The sequence below is a fragment of the Panthera onca genome, chromosome B3, assembly GCF_046562875.1.
Source record: "Panthera onca isolate mPanOnc1 chromosome B3, mPanOnc1 haplotype 2, whole genome shotgun sequence".
NCBI classification, from domain to species: domain Eukaryota; kingdom Metazoa; phylum Chordata; class Mammalia; order Carnivora; family Felidae; genus Panthera; species Panthera onca.
Window position 1 is genome coordinate 60,901,207 of NC_138344.1, and position 27,849 is coordinate 60,929,055.

At 48.9% G+C, this 27,849-nt stretch overlaps 1 protein-coding gene across 1 annotated transcript; it reads left to right on the forward strand.

The window, feature by feature from the left end:
* Nucleotides 1–5,806: 5,806 nt before the first annotated feature.
* On the forward strand, nucleotides 5,807–27,566 carry PLA2G4D (phospholipase A2 group IVD). Its single transcript, XM_060619674.3, has 18 exons — nucleotides 5,807–5,992; nucleotides 6,584–6,715; nucleotides 7,432–7,472; nucleotides 7,816–7,858; nucleotides 9,193–9,256; nucleotides 9,656–9,783; nucleotides 10,564–10,674; nucleotides 10,802–10,839; nucleotides 11,020–11,155; nucleotides 11,475–11,611; nucleotides 12,799–13,021; nucleotides 20,278–20,395; nucleotides 20,808–20,945; nucleotides 21,187–21,294; nucleotides 21,437–21,628; nucleotides 21,905–22,071; nucleotides 22,958–23,144; nucleotides 24,248–27,566. Exons 1-18 carry the CDS (start codon nucleotides 5,846–5,848, stop codon nucleotides 24,472–24,474), a joined length of 2,337 nt encoding a protein of 778 aa, XP_060475657.3. The 5' UTR covers nucleotides 5,807–5,845; the 3' UTR covers nucleotides 24,475–27,566.
* Nucleotides 27,567–27,849: the final 283 nt, after the last annotated feature.

The following is a 27,849-nucleotide window of genomic DNA, read 5'->3' on the forward strand; positions in this document are numbered from 1 at the left end:
GGGATGGCTCTGAGACTGGCCCTGGTCATGGAGGGTAGGTGGGCTCCAGGCTAGGCTATGCCCAGCCTGGGGAAGGGGACACAGACTTCTAGTCCAGAGAGCATAATCCTGGGCTCTGCCACTCACGAGCTGTGGGTCTTTGTGCATTGCTTCATGTATGACTCACTTTGGAATAAGTTGTTCTTCATTCATAGCTATCTATGTTTTACATTGACTTTTCCATTAGATTTTATAGCTGGCTCATACAAATTAGAAATATTCCCCCATTCAATTATTTTTCACTTTTTTGAGACTTATTAATTTTCTTTTTCTTTTTTCTTTTTTGCCAATTCTGTAATAATACCTTTTAGATCCATTTGTGCTAAGTTAACATCAATTCAGTTTCACTTGCCTTGAAAAACAAATCATATTGTTAAATTACATAGTGAACTGACAGTGAAAACACTGAATTCACGTCCTTTTAGGAGAACACTTCGTGCCACTGTGTACACTGAAAAGTTTAAACAGGTGACTTCACAAAGTCTTCTTCTGTGGTATCCATAGTCTAAGAGTTTCCTGCTTTGTCTCTGTTACCTTTATGTGGTAGGTTTGCCATTTGAGTCTAATGGAAATCCTCTAAATTCCTAGGATTAGCCAAAGGAAAGGAGTGAGGGTACAGTTGAGGGTGAGGGGCTTAGAACCAGAGTCCAGAGCTCTTCAGGTTCTGCACAGGGCCGGCCACACCAGCATCCCCAGGATCCTGGCGGCAGAGAGCTGCCGAGGAGGTCTGGCCTCTTGTCTCCTCTCATATGCTCAGCCTTCCTCTCGTATGCTTGGCCCTCCTCCCTGAGAGGCTCATCTGGCTCAGGCTGGGGCTGGGCTGCAGTTGCCACAGTTCTGCCCCTACCCTGGCCAAGACCTTCAGCCTCAGGGGAACCAGCTTCCTGCCACTGCTCCTAGGACTTGTCTCCCCTCCTTGCTGCATCTGCAATTCTGTTGCTCCATGTCTGAAAGGGGTGCTCCACCTGTGGGCCCTGGAGCCCTGCCAGAGGTTTCTGGAGATGCTGGTTGGCCCAGCCTCTTGGGGAAGAGGAGAAGGTGCTAGGCTAAAGGAGTGACTTGGGGGGGTGGAGCCCCAACCTGTTTATAGGATCATGGCTCCTCGGAGCCTGGCAGATTCTCAGTCCCATTCCCTTGGAATAGTTGCTGCCAGCCAGCGAGGGAGCTGGCATCTTGGGAGGAGCTGGAGTCTGGGAGTGTCAGTATGGAAAGACTGACAACTAGGGGACCACCTGGCCATCCTCACCAGGTAACAGTGTTGCCAAGCCCTTGGGCATCGCTCAGGGCAGGGCCTGGGGCCAGGGTGCATTCTGAGAAGCCTGACATAGCTAACACCGAGGTAATTCTGACCTCTGGCAAAGGCCTGGGTCCCAGAGCTGGGGTCTCAGCCTAGGCAGAGGCCGAGGGTGGGAAGTAGAAGGTAAGGGGTTCTGTGTTTGGGGATGGGGAGTGGGTGGGGTGGATAGATGATCAGCTCTCATAAAGGTAGAGGGCCTGGGAGACCAGAGCCTCCCCTCTCCACTGTGAGTGATCAGCCAGTAGCCCCCTTAGAGGCTCTTACCCTCCTTCCCACAAAAGCTCACAGGCTGCATCAGAGAACACAGTGGCTACGTGTCACCAAAGGATACCCCACCAGGCCCATAGTTCACCACTGCAGGTAGTGAACTTCTTGGAAATGGTTGGGGCCAAGGGACCACCCTGTGTGTCTCAAGAGGTCTGCCAGGCCAACTCCCCACCCGCTGCCAGTTACTTCCCGGGCCCAAGAGATGAGGCTGCAACCAGGCCAAAGAGGTCTATAAACGACTAGCCCCACTCCTTCCATGTGCTTCCCCTTAGCCCAGATTTGTCTTCCTCTGCTGTGGACCAAGGCCAGAGGGACTGGCTCCTCAGGTCTCCCCTGGTGCCCCAGGCAGTGGCCATGACAGGGGCTAAGTGTGCTAAGAACACTGTCCTGAGGCATTTGCCTCATTCTTCAGACGTTGCCAGGCCTCTGGAACCTTGACCCTGAGACCCAGGCCTGAGTCAGATCCAGTCCAGCAGTTCCAGACTGGTGTTTCTGCAGAAGACTTGCCTGACTCAGTCCAGGGACCAGGCAATCTGGGGAAGGATAGAGAGACATCCCTCCACTGAAGGATGACACCCACTGCTCCAGCCCGTGTCAACCTGAGGTCTAGAAGACCACCCCCTCCAAGGTGGACATTAGTGAAAACGCCTTGATGGGGGGCTGGGAAGAACCCAAGGCTGCAGGAGCTGGTGGTGGAGGGTTTGGACAGCCCGGGGTTAATCTGCTCCTCCTGTCAGGAGCCTGAGCCCCTGACCCTACAGCCTCCAGCTGTGGAAGTTTCTGAAGTATCTGTCTTTGTCCTTGTCTCCCTGGGGAAGGCCGGGCATCTTTTCCTGCTACCCTCTGCCTGCTCTAGGCCCAGCCCAGGGGCAAAACTGAAGCTCAAGGTGCAGTGGCTCTGGGAGCTTGAGTCGGCCCACATGCCTGGAAAACACCTTTCCTGCAGCTGATGTTGTTGGGACTGACTGAGTCCCCAAGACCAGACCCTTAACCCTCAACCTTCAAGTCGGCTCCTGGGGCAGCCTCAGTAGTGGCCTCACCCAGCGTCTTTCCTACTGGAAGAGGGAACTGGAGTCTGCCCTGGCAGCAGGAGCTGAGCTGGCAGGACAGGCGAAGCATCCAGGACTTGCTCTGGAACGTGCCTGCTGTGAGATCTGGGAGAATCAGCTCAGCATGACTCAGGAGACACGGGGCCTGAGGCTGTTCCTGAAGTTTCCAACCTCCCTCTCTCCAACCTCCTCTACCACACAGGTCCCTGGGTGCCAACAGGGGGAAAGGCAGCCTGCTCATTTTTCTCCTCCTGATGAAGACCCCATGGTCACAGATACTCCAGACCCCTATATGGGGACTCCAGCCCCCTCAAACTTCCTTGGGTCATATCTCCTGTCTTGAGCAGGGGTCAGCACTGAGTCTCTCCATAGGGAGGAGGCTGGGGGAGGCCCTGGGAGAAACAGTGGCTGACACTCTCAGCAGGGAGGTACTCCCAGGATCTTCCAGGAAGCTGGGCTGGGGGTCCTTGCTGGAGAAGCTCTCCATAAGCATCCAGGGTCAGTCATCAATTAAGGATTGATGGGATGATTTCAGATGGGAGGACATTTCAAAAGGGAAGGGGAAGCCGCAGTGCCCTCGGGAGAATCCTATTAGTTCAATATTCACATTGGTCTAAAACAAATCTATGAAATTCTGCTGTCTAGATATCCACAGGGCAGTGGGGGAAAGTTGCATGCTTTTACAAAGAAGCAAAGTCCTGGGAAGGTAGAACAGCACAGGAGATATGAGCTCTGGCCTTAAAGATCTGGGTTTGAATCCTGACTATGTCACCTACTAACTCTGTGACCTATGGCAAGTTGACCTTTCTGAGCAGTTCTCTCATCTGTAAAATGGGAGGAAAGCAGAATACTATCTTGTACTATCTTAGGAGGTTGTCAGGAGGATAAATCAAGTTGGAATACATAACATGCTTAGTACAGCACCTAGAAATATGACAAGCACTTAATAAACAGTAATAAGAGCAATTATCTGGAAACTTTACTTTTTTGCTAAGCATTCTACAGGTGTTAACACATTTAGCCTCTACTAATTCCACTACATATGAGGAATTGGAGGCACTGGGAGGTTTAGTGACTTGTCCAGGGTCACACAGCAAGTAAGCAGAGGACCAGGGTTTAGATCCAGCTATCGTGGCTGGGAGCCTGCCTTGACCACCCCACTCCACCTCCCTCAGTAGTAATTACTGTAATTACTGTCACTGCCCATCCTCTGGTGCTCTGCAACATTGATGGTTTTAGGTGTGACAAGAAATAGGGTTTCACCCTGGAAAAATATCCCGCCAGGGAACAGTGGGCTTTCTGAGATTGAGAGGCTTTTGGTGACCAGAGAGAGAAATGGGCAACAATGCTCAAATTGGGCACGGTGACTGTCTGGAAAGGAGCAACTGGGGACACTTAGAAGCCCCATGTGGCTCTAGAGCAGCCCACAGGCTGTGGCCTCGAGAATGAGGGGGAGCAGGGGCTGCCTCTGTCCTTGCCCTGTCCTGGAGTGGGGCATGGAAGCACAGCTCCCTCCTGGGCCCCAGGACCCCAGCCATCACTTCCTCTGTCCAGGCAGTGATAGAATCTGGGTGCAGGGAGGACATGGAACCAGGTGTCTAAAAAGCCATGAAACGTCTACCATTTATAAGCTCTGGCTTAAGGCGTGTAGGGTCAAAGTGTTGCTAGTGTCACTGGAGTTAAGCCCCAAGAAGGGAGAAACAAGTAGGCCTTGCAGGGGGTTCGGGGTCGGGGCAGGCGGGGAGCGGGGGGGGTTGGATATCACATATGCTCTGCCAGAAAGCTGACAGGAATGACAAAGATACTCAGCATGAAGGCACAGGACAGTGATGTGGGGACCACAGGGCACTGGTCCTGAGCGACCCTGCTGTGGTCCATTGTCCTTTAAGTTTCTCTGTGGGAATAGAGAGCTGGTCTGTGGACACTGAGGCAGCCCCCAGCAGGCAGCGTCTGTGCAGAGCTGAGATGGGCCCTGGCAGGAGACTTCTGGATCATGGGCACAGAAGGGACTGATGGTGGGAGGGCACAAAGCAAGAAAGCTCCTTGGTGTCATCGCAGCACTATCTCCCCACCACATGAGGCCGAATGTCTATCATGGAAGCACAGTGTCACCTCTACCTCAGCCCGCAGGGACTTGCTGTAAGAACCTTGCGCAGGGTGCCCAGTAACAGCTCCATAGCCAGGCCTCAAGAAGAACAGAAACCCTAGGCACCCAGGATCTAGGCAGTGGCAAGGGCCTCAGCAGTAGGGATGTGAGGATAGCCCCCGGGTGCCCTGTCCCCAGCAGGACTTGGTGCATCCTACTTGCCTACTGCTTGTCCTTCACCACCTCTGCTCCTTTTGCCCCTGTGCACTTGTGCCCACTCAGTTCCTTCTTCCTCCTCACTGGGCTTTTTGTCTGTGGGCTAATGTGGCCTCCCCAGTGCCTTAGTTCACAATGGCCTCTTGCTCACGGTAATGGCCTGATGCTCTTGGAGTTTCCTATTTCACACTCAAGAGAGGGTGAGTGCCCATGGCTGTCACAGATGACTGGGCTTCCCAGGGCCCAGCCTCCCTGGTGTCGAGTCCCATGTCCTGTCCAGAGGGCTGAGGGGTGCTGAACAGCAGACTCACATGCTTCACCAAAGGGCTGCCCTCTCTGGGGGCCCTGGGTGGGGGCAACCCCAAACTGACATGTCCAGTGTGGTGGCCATTCCTTGGCCCTCATTTCCCTGCTTTCACCACTGCACTGTGCAATCCTGTCCCTGAAGGGGAGGGGATCCCACAAATTCCACCCCCTGGGTGGCCTGCCATGCCTTGACTCCTATAGCCTGGAACCACAGCTCCGAGGACAGTGGTGGGCACAGGCTATTTGGCCCCAGAATGCCATGCAGCATCATGGAGCATCTTAGGAGAAACCTCAGCACAGACTGGTGGGCTCGAGTTTGGGCGGGAAGGACTGAATAGTCTGTTATTTCTCTCCAGGTGGAGGCCTCTGCTTGCTGGCGGCTTACTGTGAAGGTCCTGGAGGCCAGGAACCTGGGCTGGGCTGACCTGTGTGAGTAATGGTTTCCTGGGCTCCAGGGGTGCAGAGATGACCAGATCCTATGGGAAAGGCCCAGGCGAGAACCTGGGGGCTGGGCTGGTTGTGGTAGGAACATGGTGAGTCCCCTGGAGAGGAGTGTAAGGAATTCTCTCTGACACTGTTCTCTTGATGTTGGCAGTGAGTGAGGCAGACCCCTACGTGACCCTACAGCTGCCCACTGCACCTGGGACAAAGTTTAAAACCAAAACAATCACCAACTCCAGTCATCCTGTATGGAATGAGACCTTCAGTTTCCTGATCCAGAGTCGGGTCAAGGTAAAGGCCAGGGCCACCCTCCTAAGGACAGGCTATATCCTTCTTTTGGAACACATTTCCCTCCAGGGCTCAGTCGGAGACACTGGGGAGGTATCTTTGTTCCCAGCCTGGATACGGCTGTGTGGGAGAGAATGTGTGACCCAGCAGCTGGCTGTGAGTCTGACCTCTGGCAAGTTGCTGGTCCTCTCTAAGGCCATGGGTGGAAGGGAGACAGGAAGAATCCCTTCCTGATGGGGTTGTTGTGAGGTTAAATGAGATAAATGCATGGAAGGTCCTGGTACATATGGTGCCCTGGGGGACCAGCAAGCTGGGGTGGAGGTGGGGGCGGCGGGGGGTGGGGGGAGATTGGAGGTGAGGAAACACTGAAAGGATTTTATTTTTTATAAAAAACAATTAAAGGGTGGGGGAGATTAGGAACTTTGCCGGATTTCCTTTTACTGCTTTGAAGTTTTACTATCCTTTTTATTTTGAAGTACAAAGTATGGAGGCATAATAATCTTTTCTGACCCTGGACATCAAGTAAAGTTTCAACAGGTGTGAAGTACAGTAATGAGTAAATAATGTGTCAAGTTGCTGTTCTCGGGTCCCTAGAATATTCTGGAGCTAAACGTCTATGATGAGGACCCAGTCACGGAGGATGATGCCTGCTTCAAGATTCTCTATGATGTCTCAGAAGTCCTCCCTGGCCAGCTGCTCCAGAAGACCTTCTCCCTGCGTCCCCAGGTGGGTGGGGGATCCCCTTGGGCCCCACCTCTCTCAGCTCCAGGCTGAGGAAGTTACAGTTTTGCCTATCTATTGGGATGCTGCTGGGTTGAATTCATCCCAGAAAGATGGCAACCCCTCCCAGAGATTTACACATTAATAGGAAAGGAAAAGGCTTAACTAGACTGTTACAGACTGAATCACTCTGTGGAGGGATTTTAGTCATCTATGGGAGGAAGGTTTCAGTGGTGAACAACTTCCTAATGTCCATCAAAACACAGCTCAGGGTAACTAACCCTTGGGGCAGTTGTGGGATCCATCACTCCTGCTCACTGCCTCTGATCTCCCGTGGTACCCAAGGCCTGCTTTATGAAGGCCTCTGCTCTTTCTCCAGCAGGTAAGGAGTGGGAAGGCAGGGTTCTGGGGTCAGGTTCCCCACCAGAGGAACAGGAGATGGGCCCTGGGTGTCCTTAAGCCTCTTTAGGCTTGTGCTCATCCCTCTCTTCAGCCCTGCCAAGAAGAGAGAACTGCTCTCTGCAGACTTATCAGCTGTAGGTAACTTGGGCAGGTAGACCATCTTTCCCTAAGCCTCAATTTCCTCATCTGTAAAGTGGGAAGAATTGTTATACTGTGCATCCCTGAGACACTGCTCGAGACGAGACAGTGCGTTGTCAAAGAACTGTGTCAACTCCAAAGATATGTGTAAATGTTGATGACTTGTTTATCTTTGATTTCAGGGACAGGAGGAGCTGGACGTGGAGTTCCTAATGGAAAAAATGTGAGTAACAATCACACAGTCTGGGGAGTATCTCAGGACCCAGGATTTATTTAGGGAAATGTCTTTGACCCAGATTCTCCATCCCTTAGTCCCCACCCCTGCCAGTCTGGGTGGAGGGTCTTAGAGGAAAGTCACTGCTTCCTTGGCCCCACTGTCCCTCTCTTTCCTCACCTTGCACTTTTCAGAAGCACCCCCCTCATGAATGGTACCCAGGACTTAGGGTCCCTCAGCATCTCCCTGGGGAGGCCCCAGGGAGGCTGGAGGCTAGCCTGTGAGGGGACAGCCCAGTGCAGGGAGTATTCACCTTTGCCAGGCTGAGCTCCCGATGTCTTGATTTTTCCAGGTCAGAACGCCCAGAAAACCTCATCACCAACAACGTCCTTGTGGTAACCACTCTCCTCAGGCTTGTAAGGGCATCTGAGGGAGGGGCCCCAGAGCTGAAACTGAGGTAGGAGGTGCAGAAGGGACAGGCAGGGACAGAGGCTTGTGGTACTACCACCCCTGGCCTCCCAGCTAGGTGGTTACCGGGGCTGTGATCAGGGGCTGGGGCTTGGAAGGGCCAGGGCCTTCAGGGAATATGGAGAGAGAGAGTTTGAGGCTCTGCTGAGAGGAGGTTGTAGCCCAAGGCTGGATGGCTGAGGGAGTGTTGGGGGGATTTTAGGTGTTCCTGACAGTGTTGTCACCTGTGATGGACTTAAGTTCTCAGCCTTGGAAGGTGGTGAGCAAGTCATGAAGCCCAGGCCGGGCTGGGGTGTTAGTACTGAAGTAGCAGAGGCTCAGAGGGAGTTTCCAGTGTGGTTGCTTCCAATCTGGGGGCTCTGGGATAGCGTCAGGGGGTCAGTCAGCTCCTCCTTGAGACACTGGACAGTCCTGGTCAGCTCTTTTAAAACAGAGCAAACTCACAAAGCTGCAGTGGTAACCAATGCACTTTCTACTCAAAGCTCACAGGTGAGCAACACAGCCATGACCTGGGAGCAGGGCTGGGCCTAAGGTGAGGTAAGGCACATAGAGTCCCAAACTGAAGAAAGCATTTACCCTCAGGGTTGTGCAAGTGCCTGTTTGATGGGCTAGCATCACTTTTACAAATGCACGTTAAAATCATCATACCTAGGCAGCTGCTTTTTATCTGAGTGATGGAGACCAGTGGTGGGTTGATAAAGTCAGCAGGTCTACAGGAGAGGATCGGTAACAAGAGCCGGGTGGACTGTGGGTGTCAGCTGACAGGCATTACAGAGAATGAAAGGCATTACGGGCTCATTTGGCCAGCAGGTCAACAGGAGGACAGGCTGGAGGTACCTTCACTGTTAACATTGTAAAGGCTTCTCCAATCATAGACCAGTGGTTTGCACGCTACTGTTTGGGGGCAGTTATGGTAGAACACACTCTCCAGATTGAGTCCAGAGAAACACAGAGAAGAAAGAACGGTGTCTGAGGCTTGGGTGGCCTTCAAGGGTCTCTGATGTTTGGCAAATCTAGGAAAGCCGGGGGTTGGGTGTGCAGGGTGGAGAAGGGACTCTCCTGGCTGCTCCAGAACACCTGACTTGGCAGTTGCAGCAGATTAGAAGTGTCTCGAGTCAGGGGTTCTGCCTCCAGTCCCACTCTGGCCCTCACTTCCCGTTCTGCGTGTGGTGGATTTGGGACAGAGGGGTTCTGAGAGCAAAGCCAAGGAGACCTCAGCTTTCCCTCCAGAGCCCCCTGCCCATGATGTGGTCTGCCCCAGGCCCGAGAGCTGTCATGCCTGGATGTCCATCTGGTCAGCATTGGGAGCACAGCCACGGTCACAGGTGAGGCCTGCTCAGAACCAGGTCTGGCTTCTGCCTGAGGGTGGCTCAGAACCAGGTCTGGTCTCTGCTAGATGGGGTGACTGGAAACCTGTACAGAGTGGGAGGTGAGCAGCCGAGCAGAGCTTGCCTCTTTCTTCTTGCCCGCACTGGACAAGGGCAACAAGTCTCCTCTAGGCAGGAGGGTCCCCTGACCTGGAGGAGGCTATGTAGCAGGAGGTAGGAGTCCCATGGGGGTTGTGGGGCCCAGAAGACTGGGGAGGACTCTTTCCAGAATCCTGTCTACCGGCCCGGGCTCCCAGGCCTTGGCCAAGTTCAAGCAGCACTGCCGATTTCCCTGGGTCCCTGCCGGGATTCCTGGCTCTTGTTCCACTTGTGCTAATCTGCCCATTTTCTCCCTAGATCAGGATGAGCTGGAGTTGGTGCTGAAGGGCTCATATGAAGACACACAGACCTCTGCACTAGGCACAGCATCCTTCCGCTTCCATTACATGGCAGCCCAAGAGGCAGAACTGAGTGGGCATCTGAAGGTAGGTCTTTGCTTTGGAGCTCTCCCAGCCTTGGACCAGCTCCAGCTGCTGTGGGCCCCTCTCAGGCCAACACCAGGCTCCTGTGGCCTTGCCAGCCTCCCCCAGTTAGACACTAAGGGAAGACAGGGAAATCACCAGGAGCCTCAAGTGGGCATGGGGGCTGTTATGCCTTGTCAGACTGTCTGAACTTTTCAATGGCTCCTGCAATGATGCTTTTAGATTAAAATCCCATATCTGTGCCCACAAGGCCTGGCCCTTGCCCACCTCTGTTGCCTCATCTTGGTCCACGCTCCCCCTCTTTATGATGCTCTAGCCATACTTGTCTCTTGCTTTTCTAACATGCCAAGTGCTTTCTCTCTTCTACCTCTGACTCCTTTCAAGGCTGCCTGATCCTCTACTTCCTCTTTCTCCTTTTAGATCTCAGCTCAAATAGCACCTCTTCAGAGAGGCCTTCCTTGACTCCCCATCTTAAATAGACCCCACACACCCCTCTTTTGGTTATTGTATCATATCACACTGCTTATTTCCTTTACAACATTTTTTCCCTTTACAACACTTACTAACATCTGTTCATTACCTAATTCATTATAAATTCATACCATAATTCAGTTAGAACCATAAATATTAGCAAGAATTTTTATAATTAGTAATTGTAATTACCATAATTATAATAATTATAAAGATTGTGATTATTTTCATATTATCAGAGAGGGACTGTGTCTGGATCACTCTCTAGATACTCAGTAAAGATTGGCTGAATGAATGAATATTTCCCTCCAGAGGTTGGAAAGGAATGCCTGGAATTCAGACAAGTCAGCTGAGCACCTCACTGTGCCTCTAAGGTCCTTGGCCATGGGAAAGGAGGTGACCATTAACGTTCCTGCTACAAACGTAAGTGGCTTCAACTAGATGGGAAGTGCCAGTGAGAATAAAGATGGGGAGCCCAGGCCCCCAGGGTCTACCCACTTTCCCTCCAGGGTCTAGGACATCCTAGTTCAGTCTCTTGCTTTGATTTCAGGCCCCAGAAGTGACACTGCAGCTCAAGACTGAGGGCTGGTAAGGGACATTCATATCTGTGGGAGACAGTGAGGGATGATCATGGGGCAGGGGAGAGCTGTGCAAAGCCTGGCCTTTGGGGATGGGAGAAGGGAGGTTATTTGGCATCTATCGTGGGCTTGGCCAACCAGTGGCTGAGCTATGCAGTGTCCCCTGACTCTTGGATCCTCTACTGCCCAGCCCTAAGGAGCTGGCTATGCACCTGGGCTTTGATCTGTGTGCAGAGGAGAAAGCTTTCCTGAGCAGGAGGAAGCAGGTGGTGGCCAAGGCTCTCAAGCAGGTCTTGCAGCTGGACAGAGACCTACAGGAGGATGAGGTTTGGGGGTGCAATACCTTGGAATGACCTTAAGGAAGTACCCGATTCCTATGCCCTCCCTAGACACTCTAGTCAGCAGACATGGGAGTGGACATGGAGCAGGGTGGGGGGTGGTGGTGAAGGGGGTAAGCTCTGGGGTTCTCACTCTCTTTGGGGATCTGTCCAGGGCTGAGATCTGTCACTTCCTGGGGGAGGGGCTGGGTACTAGCTCTAATCCCGACTCCAGTCAGGCCCTGGCCATGAGGTCCCTTCCCTGGAGCCAGGAAGTAGTTTCATCCTGGGTCCTTGCTAAGCCAGCCTATTTTTGTGTGTGGTCCAGGTCCCTGTTGTGGGCATAATGGCCACAGGAGGAGGTGCCCGGGCCATGACGTCTCTCTACGGCCACCTGTTGGCCCTACAGAAGCTGGGCCTCCTGGACTGTGTGACCTACTTCAGTGGCATCTCAGGCTCTACATGGTGAGGGCCCTGGGGACTGGAAGACATAGATGATCAGGTCCCAGAGGGGAGTGGGATAGACACCAGGGGAACCTTCTCTGTGAGGAAGCCACATGGGTGTGAGCAGTCCGGTCTGACGGGTGCCAAAAGTGACTTTCTCAAAAGGGAGGAAGTAGATGTTACAGAGGTCCTGCCATGGGAGAGGCATTGTAGGACATCATTCCATGCTACCGAAGAGGTGTAAGGCAGCTGATTCAGAAGGAGCTGGGTTTGAGTCTCTGCAACACCACTTCCTGGGCAACTTATTTCCTCTGATTCTCAGTTGACTCATCTCCAAAATGGGGGTAATAGTAGTACATACTTCATAGGACTGTAATGGGACAGCCCAAGTAAAACACTTAACATGTATGATAAGTACCAGGAACTCCACATTGGTAGCTCTCTTCTCTTTAATTGTTGTTACCTCATTAAATCCTTATAACACTCCCTAGGGTAGTTTCTCTTACTGCCCCTAACACATAGATGAAGAAATTTAGATGGAGAGATACTGTCTTGCCTGAAGACACCACTGCCTCCTGTATCTGACTCTGCCTATGATGAGGTGGGGCTTTTCACTGTTAGAAATTCACTCCTTTGAGTCTTACTGAAATGTGACTTTAAGGAGTAAAAGAAGAGTAAACTCTGAGGAGTTTAGGTGACAGCTGTTGACATGCAGCATCTTAAAGGGCTTGAGGACAGGCCCATGAAGATGGGTGTAGGGTCTAGATCTGTTCCATACAATGCAGTAGCTGCTAGTCACCTGTGGATAGCAACCACGTGAAACATGGCAAGTCCAAACTGAGATGCGTTATAAAATACACAAGGATTTTGAAGACTTAGTTTGAAAAATATGAATTTATGTCAATGTTTTATGTTGATTACATGTTGAAATTATAAATTTTAGATATATTGAATTAAAATATATTATTAAAATTAATTTTTACTAGCCTTCTCTTTTTCAAAATGTACTTACTAGGAAATTTCAGATTACATATGTGACTCACATTATATTGGACAGCGCTGATCTGAGAGAAAGCCCTGAGACACATTCTCTAGATGGGCAGGGCCTTAGCTGCAGGAGTACCACGTTGGGAGAAGTGGGAGGGAGGTGTTGCAGTGACCCAAGCTGGGCCTCCGTCTCCCTCCATATTGTCCCTTTATTCTCCCAGGACAATGGCCCACCTCTACGGGGACCCGGAGTGGTCACAGGGGGACCTCGAAGGACCCATCAAATGTGCTAGAGAGCACCTGGCCAAGAGCAAACTGGAGGCCTTCTCCCCAGAGCGCCTAGCAAGCTACTGCCGGGAGCTGGAGCTGCGGGCTAAGCAGGGCCACCCCAAGACCTTTGTGGACCTGTGGGCTCTCGTGCTGGAGTCCATGCTGCATGGCCAGGTAGGGCACCTGCTTGCCAGGCAGGGCATGTGTGCACCTGCGGGACCAGGGCAACCTTGCAGTTAGTCGTGTGTGCATTTCCCACAGGTTGAGGGAGACGGGGATCTGTGGCTAGAGGAAGTAGGAACCACAGTGTCTCAGTGTCTGCCCTACTTTGGGATGCTGCCTTTTTGAATCAGGCTATTCTTCAGTTCATTGCCACAAAATAGAAATTTGTGGATCTCTCAAGAGCTTAGGGACCAGTCAATGCCAAAGTCAGTTCGGCAGTGAGACAAAAGTCTCACATTATGTTTGGGTGTCAGAGAGATTGCTTGAGCAATTTTTATTTTATCAATACTGCAATATAGAATGTATTCTTCTTCTATATCTTCATGACAGTGTTAAAAGCACAGACTCGAGCCAGATTCCCTGGGTTCAATCTCAGTACCTCTTACTAGCTATGTGTTCTTATGCAAGTTACTTAACCTCTCTTTGCCTCAGTTTTCTCATTTGTTCAGGGGGGATGAGAGAGAGGGGAGATTTAGTGAGAACAGTTCTCACCTCAAGGCGTTGTTGTGAGCATTCTGTAGTGCTTTGGGATAGAGTAAGCATTAAGTATTAGGTATTATATTTCTTTACTGTTATTGTAACACCATTAAGACAAAACTGAGGGTATGCATTTTTTTTTACATTGCTTCTTTTTTTTTAATTTTTTTTAATGTTTATTTCTGAGACAGAGAGACAGAGCATGAGCGGGGGAGGGCAGAGAGAGAGGGAGACACAGAATCCAAAGCAGGCTCCAGGCTCTGGGCTGTCAGCACAGAGCCCGACTCGGGGCTCGAACTCACAAGCCGTGAGATCATGACCTAAGCTGAAGTCAGTCACTCAACTGACTGAGCCGAAGTCAGTCACTCAACTGACTGAGCCACCCAGGCACCCCTTTACATTGCTTCTTTAAGGAAAGTTTAGTAAGTCAACTGTTAAATCTTACATTAACTGATATTAAAGTCAGTGATTTTTTTCCCACTATTGTTTTACCACATATAATTATGCAAACGTTTCTTTTAAAGTATGTGGGGGGCGCCTGGGTGGCTCAGTCAGGTGAGCGTCTGACTTCGGCTCAGGTCACCATCTCGCGGTCCGTGAGTTCGAGCCCCGCGTCGGGCTCTGGGCTGATGGCTCAGAGCCTGGAGCCTGCTTCTGATTCTGTGTCTCCCTCTCTCTCTGCCCCTCCCCCGTTCATGCTCTGTCTCTCTCTGTCTCAAAAATAAATAAAATGTTAAAAAAAAATTTTTTTAAGTATGTGGAACAACTAAAACACAAAAGGTTATCGTCAGCATTCATAATTAAAAGTAAACTATCAAATATATTAGCAGAGAAAGGATTCTTGTCTTTCTTGTTTTTGGGAATCAGGAGTTTGACCAGGAAAGATTTTTTATAAATGAATGAGTGCCAAAAATGGCTTTGCTTTGAATTTTTCTTTAAATGTTATTCTTGCTGGCAAGCACAGTGCTATTTGGAAATTACCAACCATTCTTGTTTTGTATTTATTAGTTTAAAAATATTTATTATAAAAATCAGTATTTCTCATTTAAATATTATGATAATCTTCAGATTATCAAGATATAAAAATCCTGATAAGAAAATGCATAAAGCAGAAAGAATAACGTAATGAATATGCACAATCTTGCCAACCAGCCTCAGAAATATAATGTTACAGAAAGAGTTGAAGCCTCCTGTGGCTCACTCCCAAGTCCCATTTCCCTCCCACCCCAGAGGGAACCACCATCCTGAATTTGGCTTTATCATCACACTCATATCTTCGGTCTTACATGTTATTGTATTGTATAATACAAAACATAAGTACATAACATACTTTACTTTTATTGTTTATCTTATTATACACCTTTTATTATACATCCTTAAGAAAAATATAATGTTACTTGCACAAATGGTTTTGTACAAGTCCCCTTGTGCACAAATGTTAGAGATTCTCTGAGCCTTGAAGATACACACCCAGCAGTGGACTTATCAGGCCGTTGGGCACATGTATCGTTTGCTTTCCTACCTATTGCCAAATTGTTCTCCAAATTGTTCTCCAAAGAGGCTTCATTAATTCACACCCCTACCGTCAATGTATCATGGTTTCTTTTTCTTACGTGCTCTTTAAAATTTTAGTTTTTTGAGAGCCAAAGCATAAGAGACTGTTAAAAACTGAGAACAAACTGAGGGTTGATGGGGGGGATGGGAGGGAGTGGAGGGTGGGTGATGGGTATTGAGGAGGGCACCTTTTGGGATGAGCACTGGGTGTTGTATGGAAACCAATTTGACAATACATTTCATATATTAATAAAAAAAATAAATAAATAAATAAATAAAATTTTAGTTTTTTGATCATTTTATGGGTGCTATACAAAATTTTGTTATAGCTTTCCATTTTCTTGATATTAATATTATTTATTAATTAATTACAATTAATATTAATAATATTTAATATTCAATAAATATTTAATTTAATATTTAATTTATAATATCTAAGTATCAAATAGAATATATAAAATATATAATATAAATATAAATATATAATTTAATATTTAATAAATGTTTAAGAAATTTAATAATTAATAAATAATAATTAAAATTTCTAAATATAATTTAAATATAAAAATAATAAATATAATATTTAAAAATAATTAAAATACAGGAGACTATAGATGCTGGAGAGGATGTGGAGAAACAGGAACCCTCTTGCACTGTTGGTGGGAATGCAAATTGGTGCAGCCGCTCTGGAAAGCAGTGTGGAGGTTCCTCAGAAAATTAAAAATAGACCTACCCTATGACCCAGCAATAGCACTGCTAGGAATTTATCCAAGGGATACAGGAGTACTGATGCATAGGGGCACCTGTACCCCAATGTTTATAGCGGCACTCTCAACAATAGCCAAAATATGGAAAGAGCCTAAATGTCCATCAACTGATGAATGGATAAAGAAATTGTGGTTTATATACACAATGGAATACTACGTGGCAATGAGAAAAAATGAAATATGGCCTTTTGTAGCAACATGGATGGAACTGGAGAGTGTGATGCTAAGTGAAATAAGCCATACAGAGAAAGACAGATACCATATGGTTTCACTCTTATGTGGATCCTGAGAAACATAACAGAAACCCATGGGGGAGGGGAAGGAAAAAAAAAAAAAAAAAGAGGTTAGAGTGGGAGAGAGCCAAAGCATTAGAGACTGTTAAAAACTGAGAACAAACTGAGGGTTGATGGGGGGTGGGAGGGAGGGCAGGGTGGGTGATGGGTATTGAGGAGGGCACTTTTTGGGATGAGCACTGGGTGTTGTATGGAAACCAATTTGACAGTAAATTTCATATATTAAAAAATAAAAAAAAAAAGATATCCAAAAAAAAAAAATAAAATAAAAAATAAAATAAAATAATAATTAATATTAACATATTATTATCCACTTCTGGATATTAATCCTTTATCAGTTCTATTAGATTTTGACGCATAGTTTTAATATAATCCAGTGTCTCATTATGTTCTTTATGGTTTGTGCTTTTACGGTCTTGCTAGAGAAATCTTTCTCCCTCCTAAAGTTATAAAATCTCTTCCTATATATCCTTATTAAAGTGTTAAAGATTTGTTTTCCACAATTACGACTTTAATCTACTCAGAATATGTCTTCAAGTATTATGTGGACTTGAATCCAATTTTTTTTTTTCTATATGGATAGCAAACCTTCCTAATGCCACTTGTTGATTCTTCTTTCTCTACAAGTCTGCATTGCTGCTTGTCTCACTTGTCAGCTCTCACACACTCATGGGACCCTTCCTGAGCTCTCTTCCATTCGAATGGGGCCGATTCCCTGTGCCAACACTACCCTGGCTTAGTGACTCCACATTTGTAGTACATGCTGGTATTTGACAGGGCTGACTTTCCCCCACCTGCCACCTTGGTTTTTCTCAGAATTGTCTTGGCTCCTTTTGGGCCTTAGCTCTTCTATACGTGTAATGCAATCAGCCAGTCAAGTTTCATGGGAAAATTTTTGGAATTTTTATTGAAATGGCATTAAATTTATAAAACCAATGTAATTACTTGAAATATTTTTATTTTATTAATATATCCTGTGTATTGTTTAGGTCTATTATTGAAGTTCATGTTCTGGTGTGAGGATACAGTGTTTTATTAGTGGCTTTCCCATCTGGTGGAGGTATAGTTACTATAGAGTTGGGAGAAGCTTCTTTTAAGTTTATTTATGATGTGCTATAAAATGCAGTTTGATCTGAGGCTATAAAGAACACTTTTATTTAATTACCCTTTGATTCTCCAGTAATGACTTCGTGCATGGTTTTATGTACAAGGTTTATAGTCTTTTTTTAAAAGACAAACTTAATAAGGTTTTGGGGTTTTGGGGGTTTTTTGGTTTTTTTTTTTTTTTTGGTTCACAGGAAAAGAAAAAAATCTTATGATCTTGTTGAACAAACAATGTGTCCTTAAAAATGAGCACTGGTGTGGTTTTAAAATTTTTATTTTAATGTTAAAGCTTTTCAAATAGTCTTTTTTTTTTCTTAGTTATCATGCTTTATCTCTTAACGCTAACATTCACTGTATGCTTTTTAAAAACTTTTTAATGTTTATGTATTTTTGAGAGAGAGAGAGGGAGTGCAAGCAGGAGAGAGGCAGAGGGAGAAGGAGACAGAGGATCCGAGGTGGGCTCTGTGCTGAGAGCAGAGAGTTTGATGTGGGCTCAAACTCACAAACCATGAGATCATGACCTGAGCCGAAGCCGGACACTTAACCAGCTGAGCCACCCAGGCGCCCCCATTGCATGCTTTTTAAAATAATTATTTAATCAGAAAAATGTAGTATGTATTTCAAATTTAACTTTCTGGGTAGAAAGAAGCATTTATTATCTCCCTGCTATACCAATCCATGGCTCCAAAAGTCATTTTACATGTCAGAAAATAGAACTCCATAACAAATCACAGTTTCATTAATATTAAGTATTATTAGAGAAATAGTATAACCTGAACTTTACACAGAACGACGTTATTAGTCTACACACTTCTATAATATTGTCGTGGTTTTGTAAAAACCTGCTTGAAAATACACCAGTTATAATCAGTGCTTCTCAAACTATGTCTCTCACACATTTTTCTTTTATCTTTTGGTGGCAAGCATTGAACTGCTTAGAATCTACTCACCATTCCTCAGGAAGAAATTCAGTTTTTCTCGTGTTTTCCTGAGTTAAGAAGGTCTTACGTGTTTTTCTTCAATTCTGGACAGAAAGGCTTTGCCTTTAGTTCCCCCCCTCCACCCCCCCCACCCCAATGCAGTGCCTAGACCACATGAACCCATGGTCAACACTGCACTCAGCTTCTACACCTCAGGGGGACTCCTGAGTCATCAGAGTGGTGCTCTGAAGGGTTGGGGATGCTCATTTGGAAACTGGGGGTCTGGAGATCCAGAGGCTTGCCACCACTTCCTGGTGAGCTATTAAAAGGAAAAAGAGGGGCGCCTGGGTGGCTGTCAGTTAAGCATCCTACTCTCGATTTCCACTCAGGTCATAATCTTACAATGGTGAGATTGAGTCCTGCATGGGGCTCCATGCTGGGTGTGGAGCCTGCTTGGGATTCTCTCTCCCCCTCTTGCTCTGTTCTCTCTCTTCCGGTCTCTCTGTTCCTCTCTCTCTCTCTCTCTCTCTCTCTCTCTCTCACTCTCAAACAAAACAAAAAAAAAAAAAAAGGAAGAAGAATGCTGGGTATTATTTCAGTAGATGGTGGAGTGTGCTGACCCTCTCCCCCAGGTCAGAAATGGTTCATCTGGAGTAAATAAAGGACACATTTTCCCTCATCGTACAAGACAAAAGAGCAGACAAACAGGATGCCTAAATAAAAAGAAGAGAATTGGAGAATTATTACCCTTTGAGAAGGGAAATTGCAGGTATTAATCAAGCTCCCCCTCTCTTCACTACATACACACTTCACACCTGAGGGACTGACTTGTACGTATGACAAATAGTGCCAGGGGCTTAAGCTGTATTTGGGGATTCTTCCTGTGGTTTCCCTAGAACTCAAGTCCTATTGGGCACTAGTGCAGAACTAGGGGAAAAGATGATGCATCAGTGACAGAGGGCTGCAGGGGGAAGATGGGGGACACCGGGCGTGTGGGAGGGGTCTCCTCACTAGAAAGGTAGGGCTAGCATCCTGGGACATACATCTGCTGATCATCAGAATCATCTGGCGAGACCAAAGAAAAAGCAAATTCCTAAGTAGTTTTTGCTGATTCTCAGGAGGAAACCCAGTAATCTGTATGTTTAATTTAGCACATTCTCCAAGTAAATCAGATCATAAGGGCTGATAGGGCAGTTTGGGAAACCCCTAAGTCTGGCTACTGAGTGCGGTGCCTTACAGTTCAGAGAGCCTAAGAGAGGGACGGTGTATCTGTGTGTGGCACACGCCCCGCTTTGGCAGAAGCAGCCAGGACCTGTGGAAGCCTCGTTCCCCAGGTGGGGCTCCAGCCAGCCACCACCATTAACCTTGCTGATGCTGGAAATGAACCCTATTTGCATCCTTGGTCCGGGATAGAGGGAGACCTTTCTGTGCTCCTAGAACTCCGTGAGGCTCTGCGGAGGCTCCTCAATAAGGCGAGCCACAGTCCTTGCCATCAAGGCAGAACTTGGAGTTTTAATGAAGAGAAAATTGGAAACAGAGGCAAGACTAATCAACGGGGTACAACTTCAACTGTGCAAAGCAGGAAAGAAGGGGGTGAAGAGGGAGAGGCAAGGATGACCAGAAAGCATGTTGGAAGGGCTGAAACTTGAACTGCATTCATGTGAATCTAGAAGGGACAGCCCATCCCCCGACAGAGCTTACAATGTGTACTGAAAGGGGATTCCTGTGTCCTTTCTGGAAAGCAGTGTATGTGTGTGTGTGTGCCTTTGTGTCCATGTGTCAGGGCCCACATCCACTCCACCCTTCAACCCATAAGGATGGGGCCAACGGAATCATAGGAGCAGGGGTAGGGTATTGCTGTTGACACGGTAGTCCTTGTGAATGGCATTCTTTTGAGACATGTGCAGTGCACAACCTCCATAGTCCCCCATGGTGACCCTGAATCTGGTCAGAATATGAGGGTGGGAGTGTAAACTGGATGGGTGCACCCACCCATGCCACCCAAATTCCAGCGGGGAGCTGCCTCCTCACCCTCAGCCTGTGCCTCCAGGATGCTCCCTACCTCACTTAAGCCCTCATGCCTCCCACTCCAGGTGATGGATCAGAAGCTGTCAGAACAGAGAGCTGCACTGGAGCGGGGCCAGAACCCTCTGCCCCTCTACTTGAGCCTCAATGTCAAAGAGAACCATCTGGAGACCCTGGACTTCAAGGGTACAGTCTTTAGTCCTGTCCACACTACCCTCCAACATACACACACACACACACACACACACACACACACACACACACACACTCATACACACACGTACGTGCATACCTCCTATGCACCCAGCAGGCCTTCAGAGGATTCAAACAGGAAACTCCTACACAGAGTGCTCAGCCTTCTGGAAGGGAGGAGGTTCTGATGGGCTAATGAGCCAGGGAGCAGAGCCCACTCTCCTGGTTGTGGGGTAGTGGGGATGTGGTCAAGGGGCTGGGTGGAAGAATGGTGAGCCCAGGAGTCAGCCAGGCAGAGAGGAGGCTAAGGCCTGTGTGGGGGGCAGTGTCTTTGGCCCCTGTCAGAGCTGGGGCTCTCCTCAACCCACTCTCCTCTCATTCCTGCCTCTTGCTCCTATTCCTACAGAGTGGGTAGAGTTTTCACCCTATGAAGTGGGGTTCCTGAAGTATGGAGCCTTTGTCCCTTCTGATCTCTTTGGCTCTGAGTTCTTCATGGGGCGGCTGATGAGGAAGCTCCCTGAGTCCCGGATCTGCTTTCTGGAAGGTGAGTGGTGGTCACTCGGAAGATTCTAGCCAGTCCTGGGCCAGGCCTCATTGCCCAGACATGATTCCCATACTCAGGTCTGGCAGAGCCCCTGGAGGTGGGGGAAACTGGAGTTGGGCTGTGGGGAAAAGCCATTGCAGGGGCAGCCCACCTGACTCCCCTCTTCCGTCCCCACCCTCCAGGTGTTGGGAGGCAGGGTGCTGAGGCTTGAGGGTGACTTTGGTGGGGGTTTGACCTTCAGGTATCTGGAGCAATGTTTTGTCCCTGAACTTGCTGGATGCCTGGTATGACCTCATCAGCTCTGATGACACCTGGAAGCAGCATGTCAAGGACAAAATTAAGAACCTGGGTGAGAAGGGGGGACAGTGCGAGGAGCCTGAAATGAGTCTACTTCCTCTTCAGGTGCTTGGGGGAGGGCACTATCAGAGGGGAGGCAGGGCCAGGCATTTCCCGGCCTTTCACTGGACCGATGTCTGTTTCTCTGAACCCAGAGGAGTCTCCTGCCTCCATGAGGACCTCCTCGTGGCTGGAGGCCTCATGGCTGCAACCTGGAACAATGCTGGCCAAGGCATTTAAGGGCTTCCTGACAGGCAGGCCGCTCCACCAGCATAGCCTCAACTTCCTTCGGGGCCTCCAGCTGCACCAGGACTACTATAGCCAGAGAGACTTCTCCACCTGGGCAGGTAAGGGCCCCTGCCGTGTATCCCCAGGTAATAGGCTTAGGCTCCCAGGTGGAAATGGACCATGGTTAGGACTGGCGGGGGACTTGGGGGGAGGGGGGGTCGTAGCATTCCCTTCTGGGGTTGGCCTGCAGAAGGTCTTGGGAAGGGCTGGGGTTGTGTGTGCTTTCAGGGAGTGATTCCAGAAGTTAGAAGGGGACATGGAGACAAATGTAGTATGAAAGGTAGATGATCTGTGGTGGAGGGGCTGCCTCTGACTATCACTGCCTCCCCCATCAGACTGTGAGCTAGACTCCACCCCTGGCCAGCTTACGCCTCAGGAGCCACAGCTCTGCCTGGTAGATGGCGGCTACTTCCTCAACACCAGCTGTCCCTCTATGTTCCGGCCAGGCCGCAGACTGGACCTCATACTCTCCTTCGACTACTCCCTATCCTCACCCTTTAAGGTGCTTCTGGTTGCCCCATGGGAACCCCAGATACTCTAGTCAGCCAGGCCATGCTCCAGGGGCAAGCAAAGGGCCACTGGGCCACTGGCCCTGACTTCCTGGGTCCCCAAGGGGAAGGAAGGGTGACAGGCTCTAACCCACAGACTCCTGCCAGGGTCCTTGGTTGGGAAGGGCTATGAAGGTGCTGGGGCCCTGGGCTCCCAGGACAGGCAGATGGGAGGTAGCTCACCACATCCACCCCAAGAAGAACAGCTAGACAGAACTGGGAGGAGACCCTGGCCTGTCCACATCCTATCCCCTCCAGGCCCCCCTGGGTGGGAGACCTAGGGACACAAGTGGGTCCCCTACTGAGGCTCTCTAAGCTCTGGGATTTGAATAACCCAGATTAAAAAAAATTTTTAAATGTTTTTATTTATTCTTGAGAGAGAGAGAGCATGAGCCGGGGTGGGGGGTGGGGGGGGGGGGGCAGGGAGCAGAGAGAGAGGGAAACAAAGAATCCGAAGCAGGCTCCAGGCTCTGAGCTGTCAGCACAGAGCCCGACATGGGGCTCGAACTCACAAGCCGTGAGATCATGACCTGAGCCAAAGTCGGACACTCAACCAACTGAGCCACCCAGGCGCCCCATGAATAACCCAGATTTGAATCCCAAGTGGGAGCAAGGGTGCTAGGTCTATACCTCACCTAAAGATTTTAACCAAACAACATTGCAGACCACTGGAATCCTTCGCCTCCCTCCAAGGCACTAGACCCCACACAGGTCAGTACCAGGTTGTCTTGACACTGAGCAGTCAGTTTGGGCTAGAGCTATCCTAGCATTTTCAAGAGCACTGACCTGGGATGACCAGAAAGTAGCTGGTTCTCTCTGGGCCCCCCTCTCCCCAACCAGACGCTGCAGCAGACTGAGCTGTACTGCCGGGCCCAGGGACTGCCATTCCCTCGAGTGGACCCCAACCCTCAGGACCAACACCAGCCAACAGAGTGCCACCTCTTCTCGGACCCCACTCACCCTGATACCCCTGTCCTGCTGCACTTCCCACTGGTCAATGCCTCCTTCAAGGACCACTCAGCCCCTGGTAAGGCATCCCCTCCCTTCCTAACAGCCTGGCAGCCTGGACCCTCAGAGGCACTGCCTGGGTCCTTCCCAGCCCTCCTGTAGCCAGCAAAGGGAGGGGGTCTTCAGGCTACTCCCACCCAGTTTTGGACATGGCAGTGTGCTGACTTCTGTTGTGGGTGCCGCATCCTCACAGGGGCTCTCTGTTGGCACAGTCACTGTGATGCTGTCCTCTGTCATGACCCCAGGCACCCCTCCCCCGGCCTCCCGAGCTACACCTGGGCTCCTCAGCAGTCCTGTTCTGTGGTGGTGTGTGGGAATCCCTGTACCAGAGGTCTGTGTTGTCCCCCCCGTCTGCAGCCATCTCCACCTGTGCTTAGGCCCCACATTGTTGGACTGCTAGACAGCCAGGACAGAGAGGCCCCGGGCCCCTTGCTCTCAGATTCCCCTGAAGCTACCTGAGATTTCAGTTGGCTTCTGTCCTCCCACCCCAGCCCAGCCTGCCGTCTTTTCTCAGGAAGCTGGGACTCCACTCTGGGGCCTCTGAAATGTAAACCCTCATCACAGGCCTTCCAATCCTCACCTCCTGTCAATGGGTCAGACCTTTAACTCCTTCTGGTGGGAAAACTTAACTTCTGCCTTTGTACATTATTCCTGGCTTGCTGGTTCCCATTCTAATTCCAAACCTTCCAGCTCTACCCTTAACAGGCTCAGCCCACGTTGCGGAATTCTCTTTCTCTCTCAACAAAGACTGGTTCTTACAAAGCAAAAATCCCTTTGGTTTTCAGACTCTTGGCTGAATCTTTCACTGACCTGACTTTGTTGTCCCACTGTTTCCACCTTGCCCCTGAAGGTGATACAGAAGGATACTGTGAGGTTCCCTTTATAGTGGAAGTGCATTGCTATGAGGAAGTGTGGGGAGCAGCAAACCCTTCAGATCTCAAAATAGTGCGTTCATATACTAACCACATTTATATTTCTGGGCAAAGGACACAGAGGGCAGAGGAAAGCAAGGAGCCCCTTCAGTGAGGAACAGAGCCCCCCTGTGCCCAGTCTCAAGGCTTCATTCTGCCCACCCCTGGAGGCCTGTGGGTCCTACTCCTAACCCCTCCCCTCTCCGGACAGGTGTCCTACGCAGCCCCACAGAACTCCCAGCTGGCCAGGTGGATCTCACTGGGACCGCCTCACCCTATTCCCTATTCAACATGACCTACAAGGAGGAAGATTTTGATCGCCTGCTGCAGCTTAGTGACTACAATGTACAGAACAGCCAGGATGCCATTCTGCAGGCCTTGAGGATGGCCGTGAAACACCGGGCCCTGGGGGCCAGACCTCCAACAGCACAGAATTGAGGCTGCTCAGGGACCCGGCACCCTGAAGACCCTCCAGGGGCTGAGGGCTTTAACCCAAGCACAGCTGGCTACAGCCACAGCCCTGCAGCCCTCACTGGGCTGGAGTTCTGGGCTGTCCCAGGCCTGGGCTTCCTCGGCAGCCAGTCTCACGACCCAAATTCTCCCTCACTTTCATCGCTGGCTTGAGAGGAGCTGGAAGTGAGCTCCTCACCAGGCCAGAGTGTAGAATAGCTGGTCCGACTGGACAAAAGTGCACGTGTGATTACTTTCATGCTGAACAGAACAGATTTGGGGTACACGCTTGAGGCTTGAGACTAGGAGTGGGGACAAGCAGGGCAAGGGATGGCCTGACTGAGAGGTGGCTCCGGGCATCAGGAATCACAGTATGTCCTGAGAGTCCCCTCTTCGTCCCCTCCTCCTTTTTCTCATTCTCCTTTTATACTCTTTGTAAGCAACTTTAGTGAGCTATAATCCACATACCACATAATTCATCCATCTATAGCGTATGACTCTGTGGTTTTTCCTTGTGCAGCTTCCACCATCGTCATTTTGAGAAGATTTTCACTTCCCCGGAAGGAAGCCCCTCATCCCTTAGTTGTCAACGTCAACCCTCCCTCCCCAGCCCTAGGCAACCACTAATCTACTTTCTGTCTCTACAGATTTGCTTATTCTATTTCATATAAATAGAATCCTATAATATGTGGCCTTTCGCGTCTGGCTTGTTTCACTTAGCGTAATATGTTCAAGATTGATCTACATTGTAGCAGGTATCTCTGCTTCACCCCTTTCCAAGGCTGAATGCAATTCCGTTGTGTAGATGGCCCAACTTCACCTAATGGTCATTGGTTAATGGGCCCTTGGGTTGTTTCCACTTGTTGGCAGTTATGAATAATGCTGCTATGAGCATTCATATACACACTTGTATGTGGACAGTGTTTTTCATTGCTTTGCATGTATACCTAGAAGTGAAATTGCTAGGTCTTATGGTAATTTTCTGCTTAGCCTTCTGAGGAACCGCCAGCTAGTTTTCCAAAGCTGCTGCAACGTTTTCCATTGCTGTCAGCATTGCACGAGGGTTCCAGTTTCTCCACATCTTTGCTGACACTTGTTATACTCGTTATTTTCTGTCTTTTGCATTTTAATTGTCCATGTGGGTGCAAAGTGGTATCTTGGTATCTTATCAGCATTCCCCTAATGGCTAATGATGTTAAGGCTCTTTTCACATACTGTCGGCCTTTTGCATTTCTTCTTTTATCTATTCAGATCTTTTTGCCCATTTTGACTGGATTATGTATCTTTTTATTATTGTCAGAGTTCTTTATATTTTCTACATAAAAATCCCTGATCCCTGATATATGATTTGCAGGTCTTCTCCCAATCTACGTGTTGCCTCTTCACTTTCTTGATGATATCCTTTGAAGCATGGAAGTGTTTTTTATTGTGATGGTGCCATTTATATTTTCTTTTGCTATTTGTGCTTTTGGTGGCATATTTAAAAAAACCATTGTCTAATCCAAGGTCATGAAGATTTACACCTATGTTTTCTTCTAATAGTTTTATAGTGTTAGCCCTTACATTTAGGTCTTTGGTCCATTTTGAGTTAACTCTTGTATATGGTGTGAAATAGGGGTTCAACTTCACTTGTTTGCATGTGGATATCCAGTTATTCCAGCACCATTTGTTGAAAAGGCAGTTCTTTCCCCACTGAATTGTCTTGACACCCTCACTGAAAAATCAGCTATCTGTGAACACAAGGGTGTCTATCTGTGCTCCTTTCATTGATCTGTTTGTCTATCCTGATGTTATACCACACTGTTTTGATGGCTGTAGTATGTAGTCCATTTTGAAATCAGCAATTGTGAGCCTTCCAACTTTGTTGGGCATGAATAAGGGTTAAGTAACTTAAACTCAAAAGTGCAAAGCCAGCACTGGAACTGGAGATTTCCTTTTCTTTTCTTTTCTTTTCTTTTCTTTTCTTTTCTTTTCTTTTCTTTTCTTTTCTTTCTTTCTTTCTTTCTTTCTTTCTTTCTTTCTTAATGCTTACTTATTTCTGAGAGAGAGAAAGAGAGAGAATGAGTGGGGGAGGAAGAAATACTTCAGGAGAGAGAGGGAGACACAGAATCCTGAGCAGGCTCCAGGCTCTGAGGTGTCAGCACAGAACCTGACGCATGGCTCAAACCCATGATCCGTGAGATCATGACCTGAGCTGAAGTTGGACACTTAACCAACTCCAGGCGTCCCTGGAGGCTTTAAAATCAAGCCAGGCTGTCGCACCACACTGCATGTTTGAGTACTTACTTTATGGCATGTCCTACTGTGCAATGAAGAATTAACCATACCTGAACAGAGGTCAGGCCTTTGCTCTGGGCTACTGAGCGGTGATCTCTTCATCCCTTGAATGGCCTGATGGGAGTGTCTTTGTTTGCCTGGGAATCTGGCCGCTGCACAGCCTCATAGTGTGATTTGTGATGGGGACTCTGGAACAGTCCGTATTAGTTGCTGCCTCCAGAAGAACTGGGACTAAAGCCATGAGCCTGACAGATCAGTGGGGTTGGAGACCAAAGTCAACCACATGGGCAGTATGTGATCAAGCCCCAGGAAAAACTCTGCACAAAGGCTCAGGTGAATCTCCCTAGTTGGTAATATTCTGTGGGTATTGTCATACACTGTGGTGGATGAAGGCAACACCGTCGGGTCCGTGACTGTGTGGGGAGGGCATGACTGGGAGCTCTGTGTTTAAACCCCTCCTAGACTCTGCCGTGTGCATCTCTCCCTCTGGCTGGCTTCAGTCTGTACCCTCTCACTGTCAAATAAACGGTAATTCTAAGTAGAGATCTTTCCTGAGTTCTGTGAGTCATTCTAGCCAATTATCAAAGCTGAGGTGCTGGGGACCCTGGAATTGGTAGCCAGCTGATCTGAAGTGAGGGTCATCCCGGGACCCCTGAACTTCCAGCTGGTGTCACGAGGGCTCTCTTGTAAAGGGGATGTTCCCTCAAGCTGCAGTTTGGTAACTCCCTTGCGAGTGGGGTTGGAAGTCCCGGGCAGACTCAGCAGTCTGGAGGACTCTTCCCTCAACCTTGCAGTTTGACTGACTCAGGGCACCTATGTTCTGGGGACTGACAGGGGCCCAAGTAGGAAAAAAAAAAAAGAAGAAGAAGAAAGAAAGAAAGACTTATTCCATTTGGGGAGCTTTCGCTAAAGCCAGAGAGAGCCAGAGTTCTGTGCGCCCCAGAGCCGGCTGGACTGAGGCTCAAGGCCACCCCTGATGCATGAGTGTGCATGTGTGCATGTGAGCAGGTTTGTCTCCCACTGCCACCGCCCCCCAACTAGCTGCTGTTACCCCAGGCTCCCTGATTACCTGAGGTCTCATCAGCC